At 33.6% G+C, this 26,008-nt stretch overlaps 1 protein-coding gene across 2 annotated transcripts; it reads left to right on the forward strand.

Annotated features, from left to right (window-relative positions):
• Nucleotides 1–16,734: 16,734 nt before the first annotated feature.
• Nucleotides 16,735–22,523, forward strand: LOC120089291 (interactor of constitutive active ROPs 3-like). Of its 2 annotated transcripts, XM_039046717.1 has the most exons (4): nucleotides 16,735–16,874; nucleotides 17,650–17,758; nucleotides 19,476–19,641; nucleotides 20,701–22,523. In XM_039046717.1, the coding sequence occupies exons 2-4, from the start codon at nucleotides 17,739–17,741 to the stop codon at nucleotides 22,339–22,341; spliced, it is 1,827 nt and encodes a 608-aa protein (XP_038902645.1). In that variant the 5' UTR covers nucleotides 16,735–16,874; nucleotides 17,650–17,738; the 3' UTR covers nucleotides 22,342–22,523. The 2 variants fall into 2 exon arrangements, with proteins under 2 accessions (XP_038902645.1, XP_038902643.1); XM_039046715.1 differs by lacking the exon at nucleotides 16,735–16,874 and having other exon boundaries at nucleotides 17,421–17,758.
• The last annotated feature ends 3,485 nt before the right edge of the window (nucleotides 22,524–26,008 follow it).

Genomic DNA, 26,008 nt, shown 5'->3' on the forward strand with positions numbered 1-26,008 from the left:
AGAGTTTTTGAGTCATTCGTGAAAAAGCTTTAGACGCAAGAGTTGCAGGAGAAGATGAAACGGTGGTCGCATCGTGCAGCTTAAACTAGACGAGCGGTTAGATTTGGCTATGCGTTCATGTTGAATTGTTCTACTCGATCGTGTAGCATTTTCTAAATGATCACATAGCTAATGCTACGCGATCGTGTAAAGTGTTTACTCGATCGTGTTGCATTGGCTCCATGATCATGTAGGGGCTCGAGGAGTAAATGATCGTGCGGTATTTGATACTCGATGCAAGGCATGCACACTAAACGATCGTTAAGCTATCATGCTCATCGCATAGTCAGTAGCTACACAATCGCATAGTATACGATACTCAACGCTTGGTACTCGATCGTGTAGACTATCATGCTCATCGTATAGCCGTTAGCTACATGATCGCATGGCATGTGTTACTTGAAGCGCATTGCACGATCGCATGGACTTTAATGCTCGTCGCATAGTCTTAAGCTACACGATTGTTGCTTCACGATCATTTCCACTCGACGCTCGTTGCTCGACAATCAGAAGGTTTGTTACACGATCAAGTGAAGGGGATTCAATGCAGACGGTTCAAGACCCAGTTGACTCAAACTTTTGTAATAGATTAGCATTTCTTTTTCGATTTTGAGATATACTATTCCGATCCATAAACTTTTATTAAATATGCATGTGATGTATGTTTATATTATATGCCACATCATATGTCATATAGTTTTAAAACCCATCATAGGTTATGCATTTTTCTTTCATACATCATTTTATATCATGTTCTGAGTATTTTATTCTAACGATCATTATTATGTTTTTACATTAGTTTATCACATTGTTCGAGGAACCCTAGATGCTGTCGGAGTAAAGGATCATCAATAAGGGTGTTCTAGTGCGTTGTAGATTCTTATCCAATACTTGTATCATTTGATAATGCCATGTGAATCGCTAGAAACATGTGAAGTGTATGGTTAACCCAATAATATATTAATATGCATGATTAAATTACTTAAAGTATGCTCATGCATCATATAATATAAGAGTTATACTATATGCATCTATTATAGCATATCCATGCATCATTTATATTATAAATGTTATAATATAAGGTTAAATGTTAGCATGGAATGTATGCTTAGTTCATTACTTATTTATATAGAAGTTATATATTAGTAATGAATGAATATTGCATGAAGCATGACACTTAGATTTATTTATAAATGTTATAAATAGCTTATGTATGTCTAGCTAAGCCATGTGGAATGATTTTAATTGTTTCATTTGCTATAAGGGTTAAAATTAATGAAATTAGAATTAAAATCAACAATAAAGAGTTGCATGCAAACCTTAGACTTTAATCATTTTCTAAAAGTATTTTAAAATTTGATTGAGATAGACCTAAGATCACCTTTCTAATGAGATTAGAAATCTAAGTTTAATCTTTTAATTTGGTTTAATAGGATTAAATTGATTAATAAAAGATTAAATATGTAACAAATGTATCTATAAGGGATCTTTTGGCTAAGGCTGGTTCTGGCTAGGCTGAGGTACTTAAGTCGATGGGAAAGTCGCACCCCAACCTGGGAACCTACCTGGAAAGGTGAATTAGATAGATTTGTCACATGCATGCAAATTTGATGAAAGTCTGTTAAAGTGTTTAATAAGACTTGAATCAAACTTGTTTAATCATCAAAAGAAAGTGTTGTTTTTTAGCAAATTAAACAAATCACTTACTTAAAATCGGTAGTCGGATTTTCTAAGTTAATGAACCTTAGGTAGAACATTCAGTGGGAGGTAAATGGGGTATATTATACTTCACTTTACTTCTACATGTTTCTCCCTAAAAGTTCACACCGTGAGATCTATCCTCGGCCTCGAGGCTCCACTAGAGAGTCCCGCTACAGGTGGCATTTGGGTAGGTCAATAACAAGGTGAATGAAAAAAATGTTCATAGTAAGTGGGAGTGGACGTGTGACAACATATCCTTCGCTCTCTGTCATTAGGTTGGATAAAGTTTTGTGCATCGCCTTGTGGCACCTTGGGAGTGTCCCCCTAAAGGATGGTAGTTCTGCATAACTCTTTATTTGATCTCAAGAAATGGATAGGGTTTCTTTAGTCTCTTGTCCTAATCGACTTTTTCCTAAGGTTGGCTCATTAGGGTGGGACTCTAGGACCTAAAATGAGGGGTTACACTTACACAAAATTTGTTAAGAATGTTAACAATGGTGATTGTTAAATTCAGTTACAAGGAGTTGTTTCTGTCTAATGGTTGGGATTGTCTCATTCCAGTGAAGGGGCACTTGATCACCCTACGGTGACTTTTATCCTGCCTCACTGGAGCATCATTACAAAGTAGATGTCACTTAGGGTACACTAGAACTATTTTGCTAAAACTAAATTGGTTCTAAAAGTGGTTTAATGCAAGTAGACTTATTAAGTTTGTTCATTTTTGAACAATTTTATTATGGCTACTACTACATTGTCTTTACTTGCCACCGATAAACTAACTGGCCAGAATTACGCTAGTTGGAAAAATACTATTAATACGATTTTGATCATCAATGATCTAAGGTTCGTCCTTACGGAGGAGTGTCCTTCTATTCCACCTTCTACCGTTGCCCAAAACGTTCGAGACACGTATGAGCCTTGAACACGAAAAGGCTCAAGCATATATCTAGGCCAGCCTTAATGACGTTTTGGCCACTGCACGTGAGATCATGGAGTCCCTGAGGGGAATGTTCGAACAACCGTCTGCACAACTCAGGCACGACGCTCTTAAGTACATCTTCAACTCACGCATAAAAGAGGGAACATTTGTTAGGGAACGTGTTCTCAACATGATGGTTCACTTCAACATGGCGGAGATGAACGGGTCGAGCATCGATGAGGCCAACCAGGTTAGCGTTATTATGGAGTCGTTACCAGAAAGCTTCCTTCATTGTGTAAGCAACGTTGTTCTGAACAGGGTTGACTACAACCTTACAACTTTACTCAATGAGTTGCAGAATTTCCAATCTTTGCTGAAAAGCAAGGAGAATAAGGTTGGTGAGGCAAATGTTGCTTCATCTTCCAAAAAGTTCCTTAAATATTCGACCTTTGGAACTAAGTCTGTGTTGAGGTTGATTCCCTAAAGTCTCATGTTTGTAGTTTGTACGAACATTTGTGTTGTATAATATATGATATTTTAATTCACATCTTGTATTTTGCTCAGTTGCATGTTTTATTTGCTTTACCACAAACCAATAAACTTAAAATACTTGGTTATCTATATGTAAATCAAGCATGAATGTTGTGACATACAAGTGGATCATGTCTTGAGTGATAACCAAAATGTTCTGTAGTATAAGGATATAAGAGGAAAATCTTATCCTGGTAATGCTACGGATGTGGCCCGCTTTGTGGAATGGTCACAAGTGTTGTGACTTGTCATAGATGGTCTGATCCTGATCATTCGTGTTGAGGACATACAAACGGGAGCGTCCTATACAAAGAGTTTATATAAGACCTGACCACGAAGTGTTAACGTCTCGTTATATAACACCGTTCATGATAGAGACTTCACTTCACTAGGATGACCATAGGTAACATGACCTCAATTCTAAGTGAGTTGGGAACTCTTGTCATTGAGGGCGGTTCTTTGATTTGTATGGGTGTGAGTGGCCAGGTCCCCGATTCAAACCTACTATTTTGGAGATTCGTGTGATTTAGGATTTGGGAACTCAGCTACACAAGATGGAATTCAGTCCTTCCCCAAAGCAAGGGTAAGTAGATAGATAGCTTTCTTAAGGGCTGATTCCAGGGCTTGAACGATGTGGCGCTACACACCTTCTCTTGGCCCGAGTGGTGTTCACACATAGTTGGACTATGTTGTATTGTTCATTAGAGGAATCAGTGGTACTTAAGGAGTGAGATATAACTATAGGGNAATCAGTGGTACTTAAGGAGTGAGATATAACTATAGGGGAAAAACGGTACTTTGGCCCAGCTGTACTTATGAGCATCTGTAAATGGTCATTGTACTCATAATTGGTTATATCTGATGGACACAGAAATATATCTGTGGTAAGAAGAGTTCAGCTGTTGGTCTTTAGTGGAATGCTTGACAGTTAACGGATGATGGATCTCGTGGCTAAAGAGTTTAGTCAGCTATTCACGGACTGTTGGAGCTTCGAGCCACATGTCCATTAGGTCCCTAATAACGGGTAGAAATACACGTTATTACAGCGCAAATAAGTAAAAAAAATAAGGGAATGTGACGGTAAAAATATACAAAATCATGTCCAAAAGCGTTAAACTGAGAAAATTGTGATCGCATGCGCCCATCGCATAAAAGTAGCTAGTTTACTTATTTTGTGCAGGAAAAATGCATTGATGCAAGTTAAATTGCGATCCAAGGAATTAGGCATCCGCGCGCATTGAAAGATTGTGATCGCAAATTCATGTGATCGTATGCGCTAGCGAGAAGTTGCTCAAGAAAGTGGCCACATAAAGACTGCGTATCAAGGTGATAGCATAATAAATCACGATGGGACGGAAAGCTAATGACGGTCAAATCCGAATTTAGTTGACAAGCCATTAACGACACACTGTAGCAAGTACACTCAATTTTTGGTGACCAATAATCGGCGCATCAGAGTAGGAGATTTAATGACCGTCCATCATTGCAATCATTAGAGAGAAAAGCTTCTTCCCCTTGAGCTCTATAAATACCGAAGGCCATCATTGTTAAAGGAGTTTGTCATATAGAATAGATATCATATACAAGATAGTTAGCCGTTAGTCTATTCATAGTCATACTTAGAAGACGGAAACGAGCGAAAAAAAGAAGAAGTCGAGAAATCATTCCCAGACAGCTCGAAAGACTACCGGGAAGTGCTACAAACGGAGAGAGGGCCAACACTTGCGAAAGCAAGGATATTCTTCTGGGCAGAGTTGGAGTGAAAAGAAAGTATAAAAGGCCATGAGAAGCAAGACATTACTACCGGGCTTCTTATCTCTACATTCTATTGTTATTCTGTATTCTGCATTTAATCTATAGACAATGGAAATCTCATTTCAACTTATGTTCAATCTCTCCATACTTTGCATGAGTAGCTAAATTTCCTAATGGGTCGAGAAGTACTTAGCTAGCATGACCTAAAATTTACACTTTATGCGATCATCTTGTCTTATGTATACGCCAGTCACCCTTTAGATATACTTGAGAGAGTAGTATAAAGAAATAATCTAGACATGAGATAGTCAAGTTAGAATCTAGGCTTGAGAAAGTCAGATTAGAACCGCATAAGCAAGAGATAGAAACTTAGACATAAGTTCTGTTTGCTATTATGCATCGCATGCACCCTAGAAATAGGATATGATAGTATGTGGTCACCTTGTGTATGTGTGTATCATTCATCATCGCATAGACAAGAATAGAGGCTTAGACATAAGTCCTATCGACATTATCATATACATCGCATGCGTCTTAGAAATAGGAACTATGGCATTTGCATTGAGAGATGACATGCTGTTGTGTGTATGTAGCACGATCGCATAACTTGAACGCAATCTTAGGAAGTGTTAGCTAAATCCCTTCTCAACCCGTTCATCGCATACTCATTATGATTCTCGATTTCATTAACTCTTTACTCGAATCCGTCACATAGGAAATATACTTAAACAAAACACCATCCAACTTATTTGTTTTTGCCACCGTAAAGGAATCAGATTTACTGTCGCATAGTAACTCAGTAGTCCCTGTGTTCGACCTTGGACTTACCAGGAAACCTAGTGAGATTTATACTTGGGTTTTACTAGGAAAACTTTTATGTGCAACGCATAACTCATCACCGCAAATATACACCATAATCAAATCATATTTCCAACGCATCAGTTCTCTGGGTAGCTTAGATAAAGTCGAAAATCAGTGTTTGGGTTAATTTGAAATGTTCAAATAGACAAGAGGAAGTTCAATTATATATGATGTAATTGGAGTGGTTAATCATATATGATATAATTGGCTAAATGTATGAGATACATTATTTTGGAGGAAATTAGATATAAATATGATTTATATCAAGTAAAGGAGAAATTACTATAGTAGATATGTGATATTAAACTATAAGGTAAAAATACAATATGATTATCTTTATTAATTATTTAATTGGTTAATTATATGATAATTAACCTAAAATCTCTCTCGGACGTGCGTTAGTGGGAAACAGCGTCGGTTATTGTAACCGATGAATAAAAATGAAATTCGTTTCATTTTGAAGAGTTCGGAAAAAGATCGAAAGATTGGCGTTGGTGTGAAAACGTAATCGATCGCTTAAATTCGATAGCCTATATGATAGTCGTTCAGCGCCTAAACGATTGCATACCTCGCGCCTACATGATCGTCTACCTAGCACCTAAACGATCACACAATAAGTTCTAAACGATCGTATAGTGTTTCGTGTTTGCTAAATGATCGTCTATTGTTTTCTAAACAATCGTTTAGTAAAATCTACACGATTATGTAGTTTCTTCTAAGCGATAAATAGCTTGCTATGCGATAGCTTCATATTCTCTCCCACTTGCTTATCGCCTACACGATCAGTTCTTCTCCTACCTCTACCAAATTCACCGAAGACCATGCTTTGGGTTCTCACTCCGATAATACCTAAGGCTCCTTTCTGGTGGTGTTGTCCCCACTGCATTTGTTGGTTTGTGGTTTTTCGTGTTGCTGTAGTCGATGCATCTGTTGGGCGTTGGTTGATCGGGTAGAGGTCTTCCGCTGCGTTGAGTTCTATAGTTTGAAGAGCGTCTTCAACTGGTATGAGAACTCTCTCCCTTATTATTTTTTGTTCAAAGCATGACGTTAATTACTGTTTGTTTGCATAATTGTGTGTTTGAATGTATATTATGTATTTCGGTCACTGTGAAATTGGAACGATCCGAACGCGCTCATGGAACTCTTCATTATGAGATCCTTCAGTCTGCATCTTCTTCTTACGACACCAGAAAGTGGAAGAAGAAGAAGAAGGGTGGTAAGGGGAAAGGCACCTGCTAACCCACAACTTACTGCTCCAAGGGGTAGGCTAAAGGAACTCCGTTTATAGAGGACCTTTGAGCGAAAACGAATCGTCCAAATCCCATTGTGATTGAACGTATACATTTACAGTCATATAAAACATTCATGCACAAAACTTAAATTATAGCATGTTTCTGAAATAAAAACAAAGGATAAGAGATTATACCTTTGAAGAACCCTTCTTCAAATAAATTTCTCAATCAAATTTGTTCACGAACGCTGCGAAACTCAAACAATCTCGATCAAGCAGCTAGTAGATCCTCGAACCAACCGAACACTACCACTTAGATACCTTGGTATTCTTAGTGTGAGAATCCAAAAGTGGTGGACTCTGGCTAATTTGGTTAGAGGGAAGGTTTAAAGATTGAGGAGGAAGACAATCAAGTAGATAACAACACAGTCGTGTAGATGAAAAAGTCTATCGCATAGACAAGTTACTCGATTGTTTAGATATTGAAGCTATCATATAGTCTCTCAAGCTATCTTGTAGTAACTAGATAGTATATCTGATGTCTCTCAAGGAATAATTAGAAAACCATTTTCTTTTATCCCACTCTTTCCATAAAACCAAATAACTACCCACTAAGGGTGGTTATGGAGAAAAAGAAGTTAATTATCAAATAATTAATAAATATAAATAAATATGATAACAAACTTATCATATTATATTGATAATCTATAGTTTTAATACTGCATCATATACAATATATAAACCATAGTTCTTTTTCTCTATTTTATGGCATTTAATATAAATCATATTTATATTAAATTTAATAACTATGAATCTTATTCATAAAAAATATATTTGAATCATATAATGTATGAAATACATTATATCAATTATATCATATATAATTGAATTAATTTAATTATATCATATATAATCAAATTCCCTTTTATTAATTTGAACATTTCAAATTAACCCAAAAACTGATTCTCAACTTAAATCCATTGTTCAAGACCCAGAATCAACTATTAAAAGAGCAATTTATCTACTTTCCCTAAAATGGGGAATGAATGATTTCCATATTGTGTAGTTGTGTTCCTAGCTCCCTACTCGGACAAATCCCCAAAAAGGTAGGCTTGTTGAATCGGCTAACATAGCCACTCTCACCCATACCGATCAAAGGATTGTCCTCATAAACAGGAGTTCACAGCTCAATTAGGATTAAGGTTAAGTCACTTATGATCATCTTGATGAAATGTAAGTCTCTTCTAGTAACGGTGTTATATAGAGAGACTATTCATTTCGTGGTTCGGTCTTATATAAACTCTTTGTATAAAATACCCTCACTCACATGTCTCTACATGAATTATCATGATCAAATCATTTATAGCACTTTACAACAATTGTAGTAACTATAAAGCGGGTCGTATTCGTAGTGTCACTAGGATAAGGTACCCAACCTTATCCATTTACTACAAATCATTTAGGTTATTACTTAAACATGATCCACCTGTACATCAACCACGTATATGTTTTAAGTTTCATAAAATAATCTTAGATCTTAGTTTATTAGATTCAATTAATGCAGTTTAAATGTTAATAAAATACCTTTTATTTTATTAAATATATAATTTTTTTTTACAAACTAACAGATATATGAGATTTAGGACACCAAATCCAACAGTAATATCTTAAGACATTCTTCTTAAAACTCTAGTTTTTTCTAAAGTGTTAGATTAGAATATGTGTTAGAGTGCTCTGACTATCCTGCAATTATGGTAGTCTTTTCCAAGTGAATTTGTTGATAATTTGTTTATGGTTTCCTTTAAGTTGTATGCATTTATAAGTTTTTCGGTTTATGTTTATATATCTTGCCAAATGAAAATAGTTGCTATTCGTTTTTCTTTTAGTTCTGATGAGTTGTTTAAGGTGTTTATTGAATAGTTCATCTTAGTTCATGAGTTTCAATATCTTGTTTTTATTTTTTTTTAAATAATTTGAGTTGTTTTTGTTTCATTGTTATAAGTTCTTTTTCTCTTTCTTTTTTTATGTCTATGCATTTTCCAAGTGAATTTAGTTTTATTAGTTTTTCTTCTTAGTTTTGATAGGCTTACTTGCTTAGGTTACAATTTTATTTATAGTTTCCATTGAGTTATATGTGTCTATATGTTTATGTTTAGCCATTTTGCCAAATGAATTTGGGTTCTATTAGTCTCTGTTATTAGTTTTGAGAGGCCTACTGTGGATTGTGCTTTTGAACCCCCCCCCCCCCCCCCCCCCTCCAATTGTATTTAGGATAGTTCTTTGAGGTCATTACTATGCTGATGAATTTTCTTGAATTTGAAATGTCGAGCATGGTTTTGGTGTTTGTTCAACAGGATGGTTCTGCTATTCATCCCCCCCCCACCCAACATCATCATTAAGGGATAGGTCTTTGACGGTCCCTTTAGTATGGACTTAAGAAATAGTTGCTCAAGGTTTTGTGTTTGAGTTACTTGGATGAGTTTTCTTGATTAGTTTTGTTTTGCTATATTTGAGTTACTTTGATTGGTTTTGTCAATTATTTATCCTCATGAGCCTACATATTTCACTTCTTTATTTGTCAGATTTGATGTCTCGGTGGTCTTCAATACAAGATTTTGATGTTGAATTTGGATGGAAATGGAAAGAGCTTGGATTGGTATTTATACTTTTGTTTCAAACTGACATTTTATGCTTTAAAGACCTTTTGTAGGAACTTTTGTTATGCAAACTAGTGTTATCTAGTGTTTGGTACTAATTGTGTTCATCGTTTACTTGATGTAACTTGATATTTATATCTTAGGTTGATATTACTCAAACTCACTTATTAGAAAATTATTGAAGTTTGTTGATATAACTTGTCATGTAAACTTGTGACCAAGTTGGTATTATTTCATTTTGTTTCAATAATAGTGTTAGAAATGTGTATCTTCACTCGTAATTTTTTTTAGAATATAAAATGATTAGTTGATTCTTAATTTGTTCAAAAGATTATTATATTTTAAATTTTGTAACATGTTTATATTAAATCGAATATTATTTTTTTAATTAATAAAATACTTTTATCGACATTTTCTATAACGTCAGTAAATTGTAGTTAAAAGAAACAGCTTCAAATTTATAGTGACACTTATATGTTGCTAAAAGTTAACTTTCTTTGACGCATTTTTCAACATCATTGTATAAAAGAAATAGTGACAAATAATGTATTGCTAAAAGTACCCATTTAGTAACACGTGTGTGTTAGTAAAAGTAGCTTTTAGTGGCGCACAATGAATACGTCACTAAAACCTTCAACTATGCTACTACAACAGCATTCTTAGTGATGTGGGTCTCCACGCTGCTAATATTTGTAGTGGCACCTTTTGACCTTTAGCAACACGTTTTGTGTGTTACTGAAAATCAATTTTCTTGTAGTGAACTTCTATTATATGAGAGTTATTTCTATACATATGGAAGGGAGTTATTGTAAATCTCTTCCCCTTCTCTCTAATTATCTATGTGAACAAAGACATAATATATACGTGATTGTTACACAGAGAACTCCCCAAGAAGAAGAAATCTCTCTCAATTCCCAAAAAAAAAAATTTGCCTTTCCCTTTTACCAAAATCTCTAAAGAAGTTCCATAACTTCATCCCTTGTGGGAGAATAGCGAGGTTTCCTTATGGTGGTATTTGTATGTATAGAAGATGTGGTGAATGCAGTGTTTGTGACTCATGGAAGAGGAAAACATGAAGAAGGGTTTTCAACAAGAGTAAGTGAAAACCTTTCATTCTTCTCTGTAATTTTTTAATCGCATGCTTATAGGCTATATGTTTAAGTTTATCCTTCAGTACGTTTTCTCTAATTTTGAGTTCTGTCCAAAATGAAATCATTGATACAAGGCGATCATTTGCTTCAGCTTAGGATCATTTCCTGCACATGGATTATGTTTCAGGTCAAATTGGAAGGAGGAGCAAGTGATTTAAAGAATAGTTAGTTAAACTGTGAGTGGTTTATTTTCAAATGTTTTGCCATATATTCTATATATATGGTATTATAAGTATGATTTGTGATAAACTGAGCATGATCAAATATGTTTTCTGCAAGTTTGAACTATTTAGTTTGGATAAATACATTTTATATATGGTTTACAAGGGTATTATGATGGATTTTATTTACTCTTTCCATATGAGTTCCATGAAAATAACTTGTTTTGTTTTGAATCTCTGAGTTTGGTTTTGATTAGGTGGAATATCATGTGTTGGTGGATTTGGTAAAAATAAGATTATGTGGTTGATCGAAAAAAGATTTCAAATCACTGGATTATATACTCGGGAAATGTTAGCATACCTCATGTGCATCTGGTTGAGATTGTCAAGTATACTTCGCATACGTTTGGTTGGGATTGTCAGCGTGCCTCGAGTATGTATGGCGAGATATATCCATGTGTGCACATTAGATAGATTGTCTTGCGCTGAGTATGTAGATAGCAACGAGGTAATGAGCACGTGAGTACAAAGTTTGGTCTGCTTTTCGGGACTTGATGTGATCTATGTGGACTTTATCTCTAATATGTTCGAGGAAACTTATGATCATGCCATTATATTGTTTTGATATGTTTATTCTGATGATGATCTTGTTTTAAAACTTGGTTGGATGTCTCAATACCCTATGTTTATATTAAAGCACCACTCACTAGATTTCCCAACTTATTCTTTTTTGTCTTGTTTCCCCTTCCTCCCAAGTAGCGAAAGAGTTTCGGTTGCCACTTGAAGTTGAGATCTACCAGATGATTGGTCTTCTTACATAGTTTCAATATCTTAAGGTTCAATTTGTATCTCATTGGTTTTGGGACTTATGAAAAATGACTTGTATGAATATTAAAGTTGGTTGTTGAGTAAATAATAATTTAAATTATGTTGTTGTGTAATAGTTAAGAGGAATTGTCAAGTAAAGCAAGTTCGTGTACATAGTAAGTATCACAAAAGGATTGATATTTACCGTTTTTACATCTCCTTCTAGGTTAAAGAGGTAATGTGGGAGGGGATTGTAACGTTGACTGAATAGATTAATATTTCATAGGATAACCATATGTAACTTGATCTCAATAATTCCAAGTGAGTTATGAACTCTTACTTGCAAGGGCTTATCATTTGATTTGTATGGGTGAGAGTGATCCGAGTCACCGACTCAATAAGCCTAACATTTTGGGACAAGATCGTGTGAGGAGTTGGGAACATAATTACACGAGATGAAATTCACTTGTTCCCACCTTTAAGGTAAGTAGATGAGTAGTTCCGTTAAGTGTTGATTTCGAGTCTTGAACAAATGGTACTTGCCCTCTTATTAGCCCGAGAGGGACTTAGTTTATGGTAAGGCCATAAACAGATTGTTCATTAAATGGATCATTGGTGCTTAAGAAGTAAGAGGTAATTACAGAGGTAATACAATAATCTGACTTAATTGTAATTACAAACAACTTGCGAAGGATCAACTTACTTGTAATGGTCAAATCCATGGACGCAATACGTTCTACGATGCTAATAATGCAACAATAGGTCTTTAGTGGAGTGATCCATAGTTAATGAATGTTGGTTAATTTAATTAAAGAGTTTAATTAATTAACCTCAGATAATTGGAGCTTATAATCTGTAGGTTCATTAGGTCCCCTACTAGCTCACAACGGGTAAACAAAGACCAATGTTTTCTTAAAGAATTTGAATTGTTCAAATTAACTAAGGGAATAATATTAATTGTATATGACATAATTAATATAATGTATATAGATGAATTGTAATATAAAGTTATTCTTGAATAAGATTCAAAATTAAATTATATAATAAAAGAAGATTTATTGTAATCGAATAAGATTCAAATAATGATTAGTATAAATTAGATGTATATTAAAATAAAATGGAATTAGATTCATATTAAAACTATAGAATAAAAGTTAATATGAATGAGATTTATATATAAAAAAAAAATATAGTTTATGAGAGAGATATTTGAATAATATTCAAATATTTAATTAAATAGTAGATATTTAATTTTATAAATCAATTAATTTAAGTTAGTTATCGGTTATTGTAATTAATAATTAAGTTAATTAAATTAAATTAAATTAATAAATGGGTGAGATTGGTGGTTTTGTGTTTGTAAAAATCAATCCCACCTTCAAATTAAAAGGAGGTGAAAAGTTTTTAAGGTATTTTTCTCTCTCTCTCTCTCTCTCTTTTTTTTTTTTTTTTTTTTTTAATGATTTCCCTCAAGAAAACACAGAGAAAAAATTTTCTTTCTAAGATTGATCTTCATACAACAATTCTTTTTTCTCTTTTAAAAGGAGGTTCCCACAAACTGATTCCTTACCAGAAAATAACAAAGAAGAAATTTTGGAGATGTTCCTGTACGTGGAAGATTAATTGCAGAAAATGATGAAGACCTCGAGAAAATTTGAAGAAGGGTGTTCTTAAGTAATGTTTTTCTTTTCTTTTCTCTATATTCATGCTTAACCTTTATACTTGGCATTATGCAGCTTTTTTTCTTCTTTTTTATACTTAATTCTGAAACAAAATCAAAATAACAGGTGTTCAATCGTTTTTGTTGTAGATTTAATTTCTTTAACTAAGTTATCTCCATTGAGTTTTGGAGCAACATTTTCAAAAGTCAATGACTTATTGAATTCAAAATCAAAAGTTCATGAAATTATTAGATACTTTTAAAAAGTTTGATTCATGGCATTTGATTTTTGAAAATAACGTCAAACACTACTTGCATTTGCTAATTTATTTGTTTTGTTATCTACATATTAGGAGTGTTTTCAAACTCCAAGTCAAATTTTAAAAATAGAAAAAAAATATATTATTAAAAATTAATTCTTTTTTTTTTTTAATAACTTAGCTCAAAATTCAATTGTTTACTTATGAAATATAAAAACCGTGATTAAGAGAAAACAAGTATAATTTTCAAAAGCTAAAAATTAAAAACCAAGATCCGGTCTAATAACATATTTGTTTTTACCTCTATGTTTTAAAAAAAATTATGTTTGTTTCCTCATAATGTATGGTTTTCACCTATTTTAATGAAACACTTGAATTTATAGTCAAAATCTAAAAACAAAAACCAATAATAGATTACATTAGATAACTATAGTTTTTTTTTTTTTTTTTGTTAGATACCTCATTTCTGTCATAGGACTATAAAACCAAAAATTTATGTTTGTTTCTTCACAATTTCTATATCAATAGGCTATATTTATTTTTTTAACCTTTTGTATGGATTATTCAAGCTTTTTTTTTCTTAGTAATACAAGAGAACTCAAATCACAAACATCTTAATCACTAACACATTCATTTATCAATTGAGTTATGCTCACTTTAATAGAACGTTCAAAATTATTGGTTGTTCGAGGACATTATATACACGTGCAAACCAATTTTTTGGGTAGAAAAATGCAAAAAAAAAAATATAAAATCCGTGGCAATGATTGAATGGCTTAACACTTACGCCCAAGCCAATGTACAATTTGGACAAAATATTTGTAGAAAATCAAACATTACCGATATTTCGATGCTTGTGAGTGACGAAAAAGACTTAACAACAACCATCGACTTTTCTGTGCATTTTCAAAAACAATTTGTCCAATGTTTTGTTTGAACGCAATGTAATATAATTTCAATAATAATTTTAAAATAAGATACGATTTTACAGCTGTCCACTTGTAAGTTGTTCAGATTTAAAATCTGCATTGTTTCAGAGTTCAGACAGATAGACATACCCATGCCAGTACCAAAATCAAATTTGTATTAACGTTGGATATCAATGGGTTCTGTCTTTTTTTAAATTATGTTTAATTATTATACATTTTCTTACTTTCCGATTTTATATTAAGAACAAACAAAGCTTATAAAATAGTTTTTTTTTTCAAAAAAAAAAAAAAAATACAATTGAGGCTAATTATAAATTAAAAAAAATATGTAGATGCATAATATATTGGACTCATCTCCGTCTCACTCTATTGTACAATCATATTTTATGAGTGACAATCCTTTGATATTTTCTTTCGTTATTCTAATTGGCTTGAGATTATTATTGAGGGGGCCCAATGTTGGAAACGGTTTTGAGCCAAAACTCAAAGTAAAAAAAATAAAAGTTAATTTTGAGGGAGATGAAGAAATTTGTCTAACATTAAAAGATTTTGCATTGTCGAATAGATGTATATGTAAAGGTATGCAAGTCAGCTTGTAAATTGTGAATGTGGTGGAAGTATAAACTTTTCCCACATGCGCGTGTCACTGATGTCCGTTCGGTTGGACAGGTGGTTTTGTTTGTACATTGACCTATCCAATTCTCTTTTTAGTAATCTAGTACATTTGTAGAAGAAAAAAAATATTCCGAATAGAGTGGGATGTACAATAATAAGAAATGCATCAAAATATTGCTTTTATAAATCGTAGATTCCCGAGTCTAGACACTTTTAAATTTAAAATTATTTAGGTAATATAAGATGTGTGAATAGTAATTCAATGGTGGTTGACTTGATCTCCATCATGCATTCTTAGTGAAACTATTATATAGTCTCATAGGTCGTATTGTTCATGAGATGATTTATTAGAGTTATAAATACAAACACAAATTTTTATTGACCAATCATCGTGAGTACATACGTGATGACAATTATTTCTATTGGCATGAATTATTTCGAGATTCAAAAGTCAAAATCATCTCATTCCCAAACTTAACAATATCATATTGTTGTAAAGCGTTTCATTGTCCTTGTCACAATTTACAAAGTCTATTAATTAATTGACAATAAGTTACATTTTTAAGTTGATAGTATCGTGGGGCATTTTTAAATATAAAAAGTATTTAAAAATATTTACACAAAAATGTTTTGCTATAAAATGTAAATATTTTTTGAAAATTTTTTATTTATAAGAATTTTCCTTGTATCATATTATTTTGGAGATAGATGGATGCTTCATTTTTTTCATTAACTTGAAATTGATGTTTGATTTCTGTGTTTATTAAAGTCTTTACATATTTGACACATTAAACCATCATAAGTTTTTTCAATGAAAATTAAAAATTCTAATTAACACATTTGTGTAATCCTCAAATTTCAATCCCATTTGATAAATAATTAGTTTTTTATTTTTAAAATTTAGCTCATAAATACTTTCGCCCATAATTTTAAATAGTTGGTCGTGTACTTTTTATCAATATTTCTTTAAAAAGCTAATTTTTAAAAATTAAAAGAAATAGCAATTTCCATTTTTTAATTGAGAGAAACAAAAATAGATTTAAAGAAGGGAAACATGAAAACGAAACCATTACCAAACTAAACTGGAAAAAAATGAAAATGAAAAAAAGATTAAAAAAGAAAAAAATTAAAGCTAGACCCTCTACAAAACCAATCGAAAATTCAAAAAATGTTGCTCGACTATCATTGATATACCAATAAATTTGTGGTTTGAATTCCGAACCCCAACTTAGAGTGAAAAGAACATATTCAATGAACATTCCAAGAAGGTTCTATAAACAACCATAGCTAAAATGGCCTAATGCTTCATCTTTCTCCCCCATCTCTCTCTAATCTCTATGTGACTCTGGTTTGATTTCATTAATACTTAAATTAAAATCTTGCCGATGTTTGTTCGATCTTCGATCCATTTAAATGCACTAATTCATATTAAAATATTAATAAACCGTATCTCTGCTCTGCCTTGAACTTCGAGAGCTTGAAAGTAGCAGGCTTTTGGTCTTTTCAACACTTTAATAAAGTATCCAAATTCCCTTCCATTTCTCCTTCTTCTTCTTCATCTACAAAAATGGCTGCTTAAAATTTCCATTTCCTCCAGGTTTGCCCATTTTTCTTCTGCTCTTTAAACCTAACTTTTACTCTTTTGATGTTACTGCAAATTGCTTTGAACTGTTTAATGGGATATTCCTCTTGATTTTGAAGCTACATTTTAGGGTTTTCATTTTTCTCTTAATATTTGCAGTTACTTTGTGTGGGGAAATTTTGGGGTTGTTCTGTATTTAGTGGAGAATGGACAAAACAAGAAGTTTAGGGCAGTTTCTTTTGTTTGTCTGTTTCTTTTCTTTTCCCACCTCATTAAAAAACTCTTCTTTTCATGCGGTGTTTTCAAATTTCAAACCCTCTTAACATTTATTTATTCATATCCTTCTCCTTCTTTCACGGCCAAACTGGGAGGGAACTTCAATGAAAATTTACCAAAATGCACCTCTATAGCAAGGAATTTACAGGTGGGGAGTTACTAAGTATTAAGTAGTTCACGATTTTTCTCATTTGTGGAAAAGGGTTATTTCTGGAACTTTACATTCTCTTTATCTGTCACTCTCTTGTAGGCCCTTAAGACCATTATAGAGGGCCTGAGTATTAAAGAAGTGTTCTCGAAAGCTGACTGAACTATTTACTTATTTACCTCCTTCTGTTTGGTTCATCCCTCTTTTCTCCAATCTTTCATATTCTTCAGAGTTTTCTTTCTTTTTTAGTTGTAATATCAAAAGGGGTTTCCCCCATTTTTGTGAACTTTACTTCACATTGGTCACTGACTCACTATGAACTAGCTTTGATCCTCTTGGTTCCTCTATGAACCCTATCTGTTGCAGACTTGCTTGTTTTTTGTGGGTGAGGGAACTGTCAAGTAGCTTTAATCAAATCCATTGTGTTGACACTTTGTTTTCAGAGAAAGGAAGTGATGCAGACTTCAAAATCCAGGTAATTTTAAGTGCTTTTATTTACTGCTTTTTCTTCCCAAAAGCTTTCTTTCATGTTTCTTGGTCATTTTCTGGAAATGGGTGTTACTGTTTGAAGTTGAATGTACGTTTGATCCATTGGTAGGATGTAGGAATGAACTAAAGTGGTGCAGTTAATGGTTCGGTTGTTCTTTTTTTGACGATTTCAAGCATTTCATTCTTTTTGTTCGAGTTTGTTGAGTATGTTTGAAGATGCTTAATGTTGTACCTAACACTAGTTAAGCCAAGAGGCCCGGGACCTTCCACCATCGAACAGCAAGTGAAGACGATTATTTATGATGAAACATGGCCTTTTTTTCATACTTTTATCAACATTTGAGAACTAAAATCTTGTTTGGGAGTATTTTTGAAATGGTTAAAAATCAAATCACTTAAAAACTTGTTCTTCAATCATCCGATTTCGATTGTATGGAAATTACCTTTAAAAGTGTAAAATCGAACAGTAAAATGGTTTTGAATAGTTAGAGGTACGTTTTGGAGCTTCTTTTTCCATTTCAAAATCACTTCCAAGCATATCATATGGTGAGAGAACCATCTCCTTTCATGCTTTGTGGAAGAAGGTTCCTTTCCTACGACTAGTCTTTGCAAGGATATGTTTGTATACCAAATTTGCATTCAATGAGCGATGGGAGTTTTGCCTTTGCTCTGCTGGAAATGGTTTTAACTTGATGACCTGGTGTCTTTTCTTCTTTTCGAAAGAGTGCCTATGACTTCCACCAAGCTGCCAATTGGATCTCCACTTCATTTTTTGACAACTTATCACTGTTGACTTTTACCAGATGGGTCCTCACTCTATAGATCGTTGTTGACTACCAGCACTAGAAGTTCAATTTGTATTAGAAAAGAGACTTTCTTCTTAGTTGATTTGATTCCGAATTTCTCAGTTGTAACTTGTGATTGTGACAGCCACGATACACCCCTTCTTGCAGTTCTTGGGGAGAACTATTTGGATATGTAAAGGAAATCAAGAAAATGGGGCTGAAATTTATTGCCACACTAATGAAAGAATCATTCAAGAATCTCAATTCTTAATTATATCAATATATACTTATCCTTAACATCTTCTAACCCACATTATTTTTCAACCACCATTTCGTAACAACGTATCGGCTAATTTCTGATTTACACCTGCAGTATTCCTAATGTTCCCCGTCTTCTTATAGTCTCATCTTTGTTGACTGTTACAAATTGGTTGCCTTCTAAGAAACACGAGTCGGACACTCCGACACTTTTTGGACATATTTTGAACACTTGTTAGTGCAACAAATGTATTAGACATGCATAGAACACCTTTTTTTTAGTACAACAATGACTGCAGGGTAGGGGATTGAACCTAGGTTGAAGGTTATGCCAATACCATTGAGCCAAGCTCACTTTATTGTATAGAACACTTATTGAGTAGACTAAAAAGACACATATATGATAACAATAATAACTTTTGAGTGTGAAATACATCAAACTAAGTTTTTTTAAGCATATAAATGTATCAACCCAAATACTATGAATTTTCTTTTAAAAATGTATATTTTGATAAACATGTCATTGTCATATTGTGTCGTATCTGCGTCTCTTATCCGTATCTGTGCTTCTTAGGTTGTCATAACAACATGTAATAGGAAAAAGTACTCCCAAAGCTTCTTACTCCTACCTGAACCTGTTTTGATGTATTTTGATTACAGAAGTTCATTGGAGGCACCCAAAAAGGTCTCTTTAAAAGCTGCTCGTCAAGTTAAGCCCGCAGCATTGAAGTGTGATTCATCATCTTCTTCCAATCAAACAGGAAGGATATCTAAAGAGAGAAGCCCTAAAATTATTGGCAGGTCGTCCAGGACTCCACTATCAGAGGTACACTATTTTATGGATAAATTTTAAGGAGCAAGTAAATTAAGGAAACATACTTTTGGTTAGAAGTAATCAAACTATAATTTAACAACCCATACAAAAGCTTCCTAAACTCTTCTGTTTGAATTAAGCTTTGGAACTTGGAAGTAGATTTTCTTCAAGTTAATTTCTTTATAGCCAAAAATTGGCTTTGTATTATGTTTCTGGTTTTTAATCAAAAAGAAAAAAGAAGAAGAGGAAGAAGAGCTGGCTTTGTATTACAAAATAATGAATACAATGAAGGGAGGGAGATAAAGCATCACTGTATGTACCTATTTTGACACTTTAATGTTTGGACTTTCTTGAGACCACCCACATGTAGTTTTTAGGAAGAACATGGGAGCACAATTTGCACATATTATTCTCCAAAAATATTCATATTGTTTCAACTGTCTTTTCTCGATATATCCTCCCATTCAATATAGATTTGTGAATGTAGAAACCCAGGGTATGTGAGATTTCCCAAGTGAACTCGTACGTGCTCGAATTTGCCTTCTCTTCAGAAATAACAGTTCAAATATTATGATATTTCATGAATTATGTACTCTGATGTGAGTAAGTAAAGGTCAATACGATCGACTTGGTTGTTACATTATCAAATAATTAGTCATGCTTTGTCGATCGAGTTTTATGACTCTTAAAATAACTCATTTTCCACAGGATTTGTGATTTATTATAAAAATGTGACTTAAAAAAAAAAAGGCTTGAAGTTTTCTTTAGTGGTTGTCCATGAACTCACAAGTTGCAGTAATGTTATGTATGATCTGTTCTCTCTAGTGAATAATTAAACATGTATCCTATCAACTTGGTTATTTTATTAGCAAATAATTAGTTGTGCTTTGTCGACCGTGTTCTTGTACTCTTATTATTATTATTTTTTAGGAAAACCTATTTTCCTATAGGATCTTGTGATCTATTATAAAAAAAGAAAAAGGGAGAGGATTTCAAGATTTTATTTAGTGATTGTACTGAACTCACGAGTTGAACTAATGTAATGTCTGATCTGTTTTCTCTCTTTTTCAGAAGAAGTGCCAAAACAAAATATCCGAGTTGGAATCTCAGATTTCTATCCTTCAGAAGGATCTTAAAAAGGCAAAGGAGCAACTGCACTCGTCCAAGTTGCGGAAGGACCGAGCCCGAGTAGATGCTGAGGTGTCCAGTGCGCCACCAAATGCCAAGGAGCATAGACTATCTTCTTCCGAGCAAGGTCATCCCAAAGAGCTTCAGAAGCGAGCACAAGAAGATGAACAATCTCTGCACTCTGCATCTGAGGTCACTGAGAAATCAGAATCTGTCGACTCTGTTGCCTTAGCAATGGTGAATGTAACACAGCAGCTTAAACTCAAACTTCAGGTAGTAGATGAATCCAAAGCTTTTCAGATGAAGCATGCGGGATCTGCAAGTGAAAAGCACAGTAAATTGAAAAAATTACTGTCAGAAATTCTCTCCCTCATGGGAAGCATGAAAAACCAACTGCAAGATTGTGAAGTATCTGAAACTCAGGTTCAAGCACTTATAAGTGAAACTACAGCACAAGTGGAAACTGCAAAAGAAATGGTGGAGTTGCTTGGATCTGATTCTACTAAAGCTTTTGAAGATTGGAATTCAGTTACTTCGGAGTTGGACGAGTCTCGGGAACATGTAAACATACTGGAAACACTTGTTCATAAACTGGAACCTGCCCTTGCAAATGCTAGCTGGAAAGCTTCTGAGATGTTTGCAGTTGGCAAGAATCGAGAGCAGGAAACACCAGAAGGCGAGACAAGGGAGTCAGAACTGTTAGAAGCAGATTTTCGCTCTCTGCAGTCTGAGGTCGAGCAACTGAAATCAGCTCCAGTGGCTGCCAAGGCAGCATACGAGGGGGAACAAGGTCAGAGTACCCTTGAATTGAAATCATCAACAGATGCTAAACATGTGAAATCTGATGCAAACCTGAGAGAGCTTGAACTCAAGAAGGAATTAGAGAAATCAAGAGTTGAAATTGACGAGTTCAAGGCGAAATTACTCAACAGGGAAACAGAATTAAGGAGTATCACGGAAGAGAACTTGGAGTTGAGTTGTAAGCTCGAGAAGAGCCTATCGAGCCACCGAGTATACGAACTAGAGAAAGAACTCGAGGACTTGAAGAACTGCATTGCAGATTTAAAGGCCAATCTCTTAGACAAAGAGACAGAATTCCAGAGTGTATCAGAGGAGAATGAAATGCTGATATCTGAAATCAGTAAAAGGGACACAATCAAGACGAAAGTGAAGGACGAAACGACAATCGAACTGGCTACATCTGCAACAATAGAGAGAGACACCCAAGTTAAACTTGGGATCATAGCGGAAGAAACAGATCGAAATACCAGCAGGAAATCCATAGGGGTGGCCGAACTAGAAGCAGCACAAGCAGCCAATGCAGAAATGGAGATGGAATTGAGAACGCTGAAGGTGCAGTCGGAGCAATGGAGGAAAGCGGCAGAGGCAGCTGCAGCCATGATTTCCGCTGGAAGCAACGGGGAATTCGTAGGCAGAACGGGATCAATGGACAGCAACTACAACGCCATTACCGGTAAGATTGGTCCGCTGTATACAGAAGATTCAGATGATGATTTACTGAAAAAGAAAAATGTGAATGTACTAAGAAAGATAGGGGTGCTTTGGAAGAAACCGCAGAAATAGAAATGGGATTGTAGGCTTTGTAGTTGTTATGTTTTCACCACGGCCATTGATGTAATTTTCTTCCTTTTTGTAGAGAGCTCTCTTCCAAATTTGAGAATTCAGAATGCTATTAATAACTTATATGGTAACAGTTGATGCACTCTCTTTGCTCTTTGCATTCATCAGAACATGTAATTAAACAATTTGTAAGCTTTTCCTTTCTTTTAACTGTTTTTAGTTGAACTGACATGAACATTTAGGAAATCTTCAGGGCACCCTTCTCTAACAAATGATTCCAAAGCAATGGAAATGACTTTCAAGTGAAAAGGAGATCAAAAACAGATTGCCAAAAGCTGGATTTAGATTCATCATAATTGGTCCGTTGTTGATTTCAATTGTTTAGGGAAGCTTCAATCAAGTAATTATGTTGTTGGATTAAAAAATTAGGGGAAAAAATTCATTCTTATTTACGTAGATAATATTGCAATTTGACCTTAAACTTGCAATTTTTATTCTTGGATAAGTTTTTGTATGAAAATTTTCTCATGTGCTTTGGAGTTATTTTCAATATATATTGTATATATTTGATAACATAAAAGAAATGACAGTAGTGCTATTTTTGTTATTGAAATTTGTGAGTATTGGCAAAGTTATTCAATAATAAATAAAATTTGTGAGCAAGGAGCTAAACAAAGATTTTTGTTAAGTTGTGACATTCTGCCCAAGGAGCCCCCAACTTCTACTAACCAACCATTCCAAGTATTATTTCTTGGTTAAATTATTAAAAAATGTCTATGAATTTTGACATTTCTTTAAAAAATGCCCCTATACTTTTAAAAGTAACAATAATATTATCTTTGAATCAAAAATATCATTGGAATAGAAATTCTTTATCTTTGAAATGGAAATGAGACAAAATATTGTGGATTGATTTACAATGAAAATTTAGACCACCAAATCATTTTAGGTCATTGTCATGTAGTTTAAGTCTTGATTTTTCATTGAAATTCTAGTGCTCTTTTGGCATCAGAATTTGTACAGAAATGATTTCAAATTAGTATTTGCATTTGAAACCAATTTTTTGTTTGGAACTGTTGGCTTTTTGGCCCTTAACCTCAAATTAATTAATTATTAATTAATATTTTGATGATAACAAACTTGCTTTTATTTATTGAAATTTGAATGTTTCAAAGTGTCTATTGTGTAGAGCTCGGAACAACGATTCCAACACAATTTGAATCGCCAAATCGGAGCTCAAATGAAAAAGATATAGGTGAAGCAAGCTTAACAGAAAAATCTTGAGCTGATGACGTGACATTCCGCTTGGAGCATGGGAGAAATGACAAATGGTGGACTTTTGATTTTTGGATTGGTTTTAAAATAAAAATGAATTTAATATTATTTTATGTTTATATCTAACGGCTAGCTGGACAATGAACTTTTACATTTGTTGGGTTTTAAAAGAAAATGATTTTTATATATATTATGTTTATGTCTAGCATTTAGTTGGGTTTGAATCTCCATCATTCAATTTTATTTTCCAATATCCAATGATCCAAATTAAATGTGGATTTCAACAATTTTTTCTCTTTATTTAAACTCGTATTCTTCTCCAAATATTTAGAACAATTTTCATAATTTTCAATCCTCTCCAAAGATACAAAGCTTCCATTGTTGCTCTCTTCAAGTTTCAATTTTATTCTTTTCATCTTCTTCTTGAGAGGGATATTTTAAGTTGTGAGGATTGATTCATTAAGAACTTTAATTTGTAAACCTACTATTTGAGAGAGTTTTCCTCATATTGTGCTTCATTTCAAATCCATTGTAAGGATTGTTCTTGATCGTGGAAAAGGAGTTGTAACAGTTTGATCATCAACCGTGGAAATAATCGGGTTTGTTCTTGCGTCCGAAAAAAGAACGTTGTAACGGTTCGACTCTAAGCTGTGGAAATAGTCAAGTTTGAGTGACAAACCCAAAAGGAGCTTGAGAAGTGGATGTAGGCCGGTTGTGTCGAACCACTATAAAATTCTCGGTGTCAATTTCTTTATCCCTCAACTATTTAGTTTTGCAATTAATTTATTCTTAAATTTTATTGCTTGAAATTATTTGCAATTTTTGTTCTTAAATGTAATTGCTCATATATGTTTATTTTGATTGATAGTTCTTAAATTTATATACCATTTAACAATCATTTTATTATATTTAAAAATTGCGCTTTAAAGTGTGATGGCTAATTTCTTGTTTAATTCAAAGTAAAATTTTTTGTATAAATTTATTATTTAAACTACTTGTTAGCAAAAAGTTTGTTAATTTGTTTAATTAGAATCATATTAGTAAAAAAATTAATTAGTTTGATTAAGCACTATTCACCCCGGTTGTCATATCAATCCTACAGATACCAACGGGAAATGAAATGTCGTTTTACCCTTTTACCTTGTAATATTTGTTCGAACAAAAATTTTATATTTTATACATATAGAAGCTAACAAAATCAATTTTATTTTACTCTTTTGTTTTCATACTCCACCTATTCTTCTCTTCTTTCATCTCATTCCAACTACATCAAGATTTTCCACAAGAAATTTTTAAGGATGACCTAAGTTTTGGGAGAAAAATGAAAATTGTCTCACTTTTTAAAAACAAGGTTTTTTTACCCTTTGCCAACGTCATATTTGGGTGAAATTACCAAAATAAATTCGTTTTCGCTCTTGCTCTCTTCCTTTCATCACTCACATTACTTCCTCTCTCACTCTCGCTCTTTGGTAGAGATGTTTACAGGACGGGGCCGAGGATGCCATTCCCCATCCCCATTCCCGCTCCCTATTTCATTCCACATCCCCGTGAAATTTTCCACGGGGATCGGGGTGGGGATTCCGTGCGGGGAATTCGCGGGATCAGGTTCCTCGCGGGAAATTTTTCCCTATTACTTTTTTTTCTTTTTTTAAAAAATCAATTAATTTAAATCACTAATATAAGCAAATTGTAATTAAATAATTAACTTTATCACTAAATTGGTTATTATGGTTTGTTTTACATGACAATTTGAATTTAAGGATAAATTACTCAAATTTTGGCCTAAAAAAGCTAATTAAATTTTTTTAGTAGAAAGAAAATATAAATCACAATATTCACATATATAATCTAAATTTAAATATTCAATTTAAACCTATTCATTATATTTCGTAATAAATAATCAAATTTGAAATTTAAGTGTAATATTTATATAATAATAACAATAACATAACATTAGATAACTATACTAAATAAATATGTAGAAACTAATCGGGAGGGGACGAGGGCGGGGGCGGGGACGGGGAATGCCCCGTACCCCGTCCTCATCTCCGTTTAGCTCACGGAAAATTTTTTTCCTCCATTCCCCGGCTAATCGGGGAATCCCCGCCTCATTCGGAGGCCTCGTCCTTGTGGGGAAATTGGACATCTCTACTCTCTGGTTTTGCCGGAGAATAAGAAGGAAATCGCTAAAAGTTGCTTTTGCTCTCTGGTTTTACCGAAAGTCACTCTCGCAACTTTCGTTCTCTTGCACTCAGAGTTGGTCACGTCAGACATCAGCAGAGGGTCACCATTGGTCTGAGCCGCTTTGGGGTTTGTGCCCTAAAGTCTCGTGTCCAGTAGTTTGTAAACAACTTTGTAATGAACACTTGTGATGTATAAATATAAATGATATTTA

The sequence above is a fragment of the Benincasa hispida genome, chromosome 10, assembly GCF_009727055.1.
Source record: "Benincasa hispida cultivar B227 chromosome 10, ASM972705v1, whole genome shotgun sequence".
In the NCBI taxonomy this organism is placed as follows: domain Eukaryota; kingdom Viridiplantae; phylum Streptophyta; class Magnoliopsida; order Cucurbitales; family Cucurbitaceae; genus Benincasa; species Benincasa hispida.

Excerpts from the sequence above, each read along its gene's own strand:
- LOC120089291 (XM_039046717.1), top strand. The coding sequence starts at position 17,739 with ATGCAGACTTCAAAATCCAG. Across the intron at positions 17,759-19,475 it reads ATGCAGACTTCAAAATCCAG|AAGTTCATTGGAGGCACCCA; the intron begins GTAATTTTAAGT and ends TTTTGATTACAG. Across the intron at positions 19,642-20,700 it reads CCAGGACTCCACTATCAGAG|AAGAAGTGCCAAAACAAAAT; the intron begins GTACACTATTTT and ends TCTCTTTTTCAG.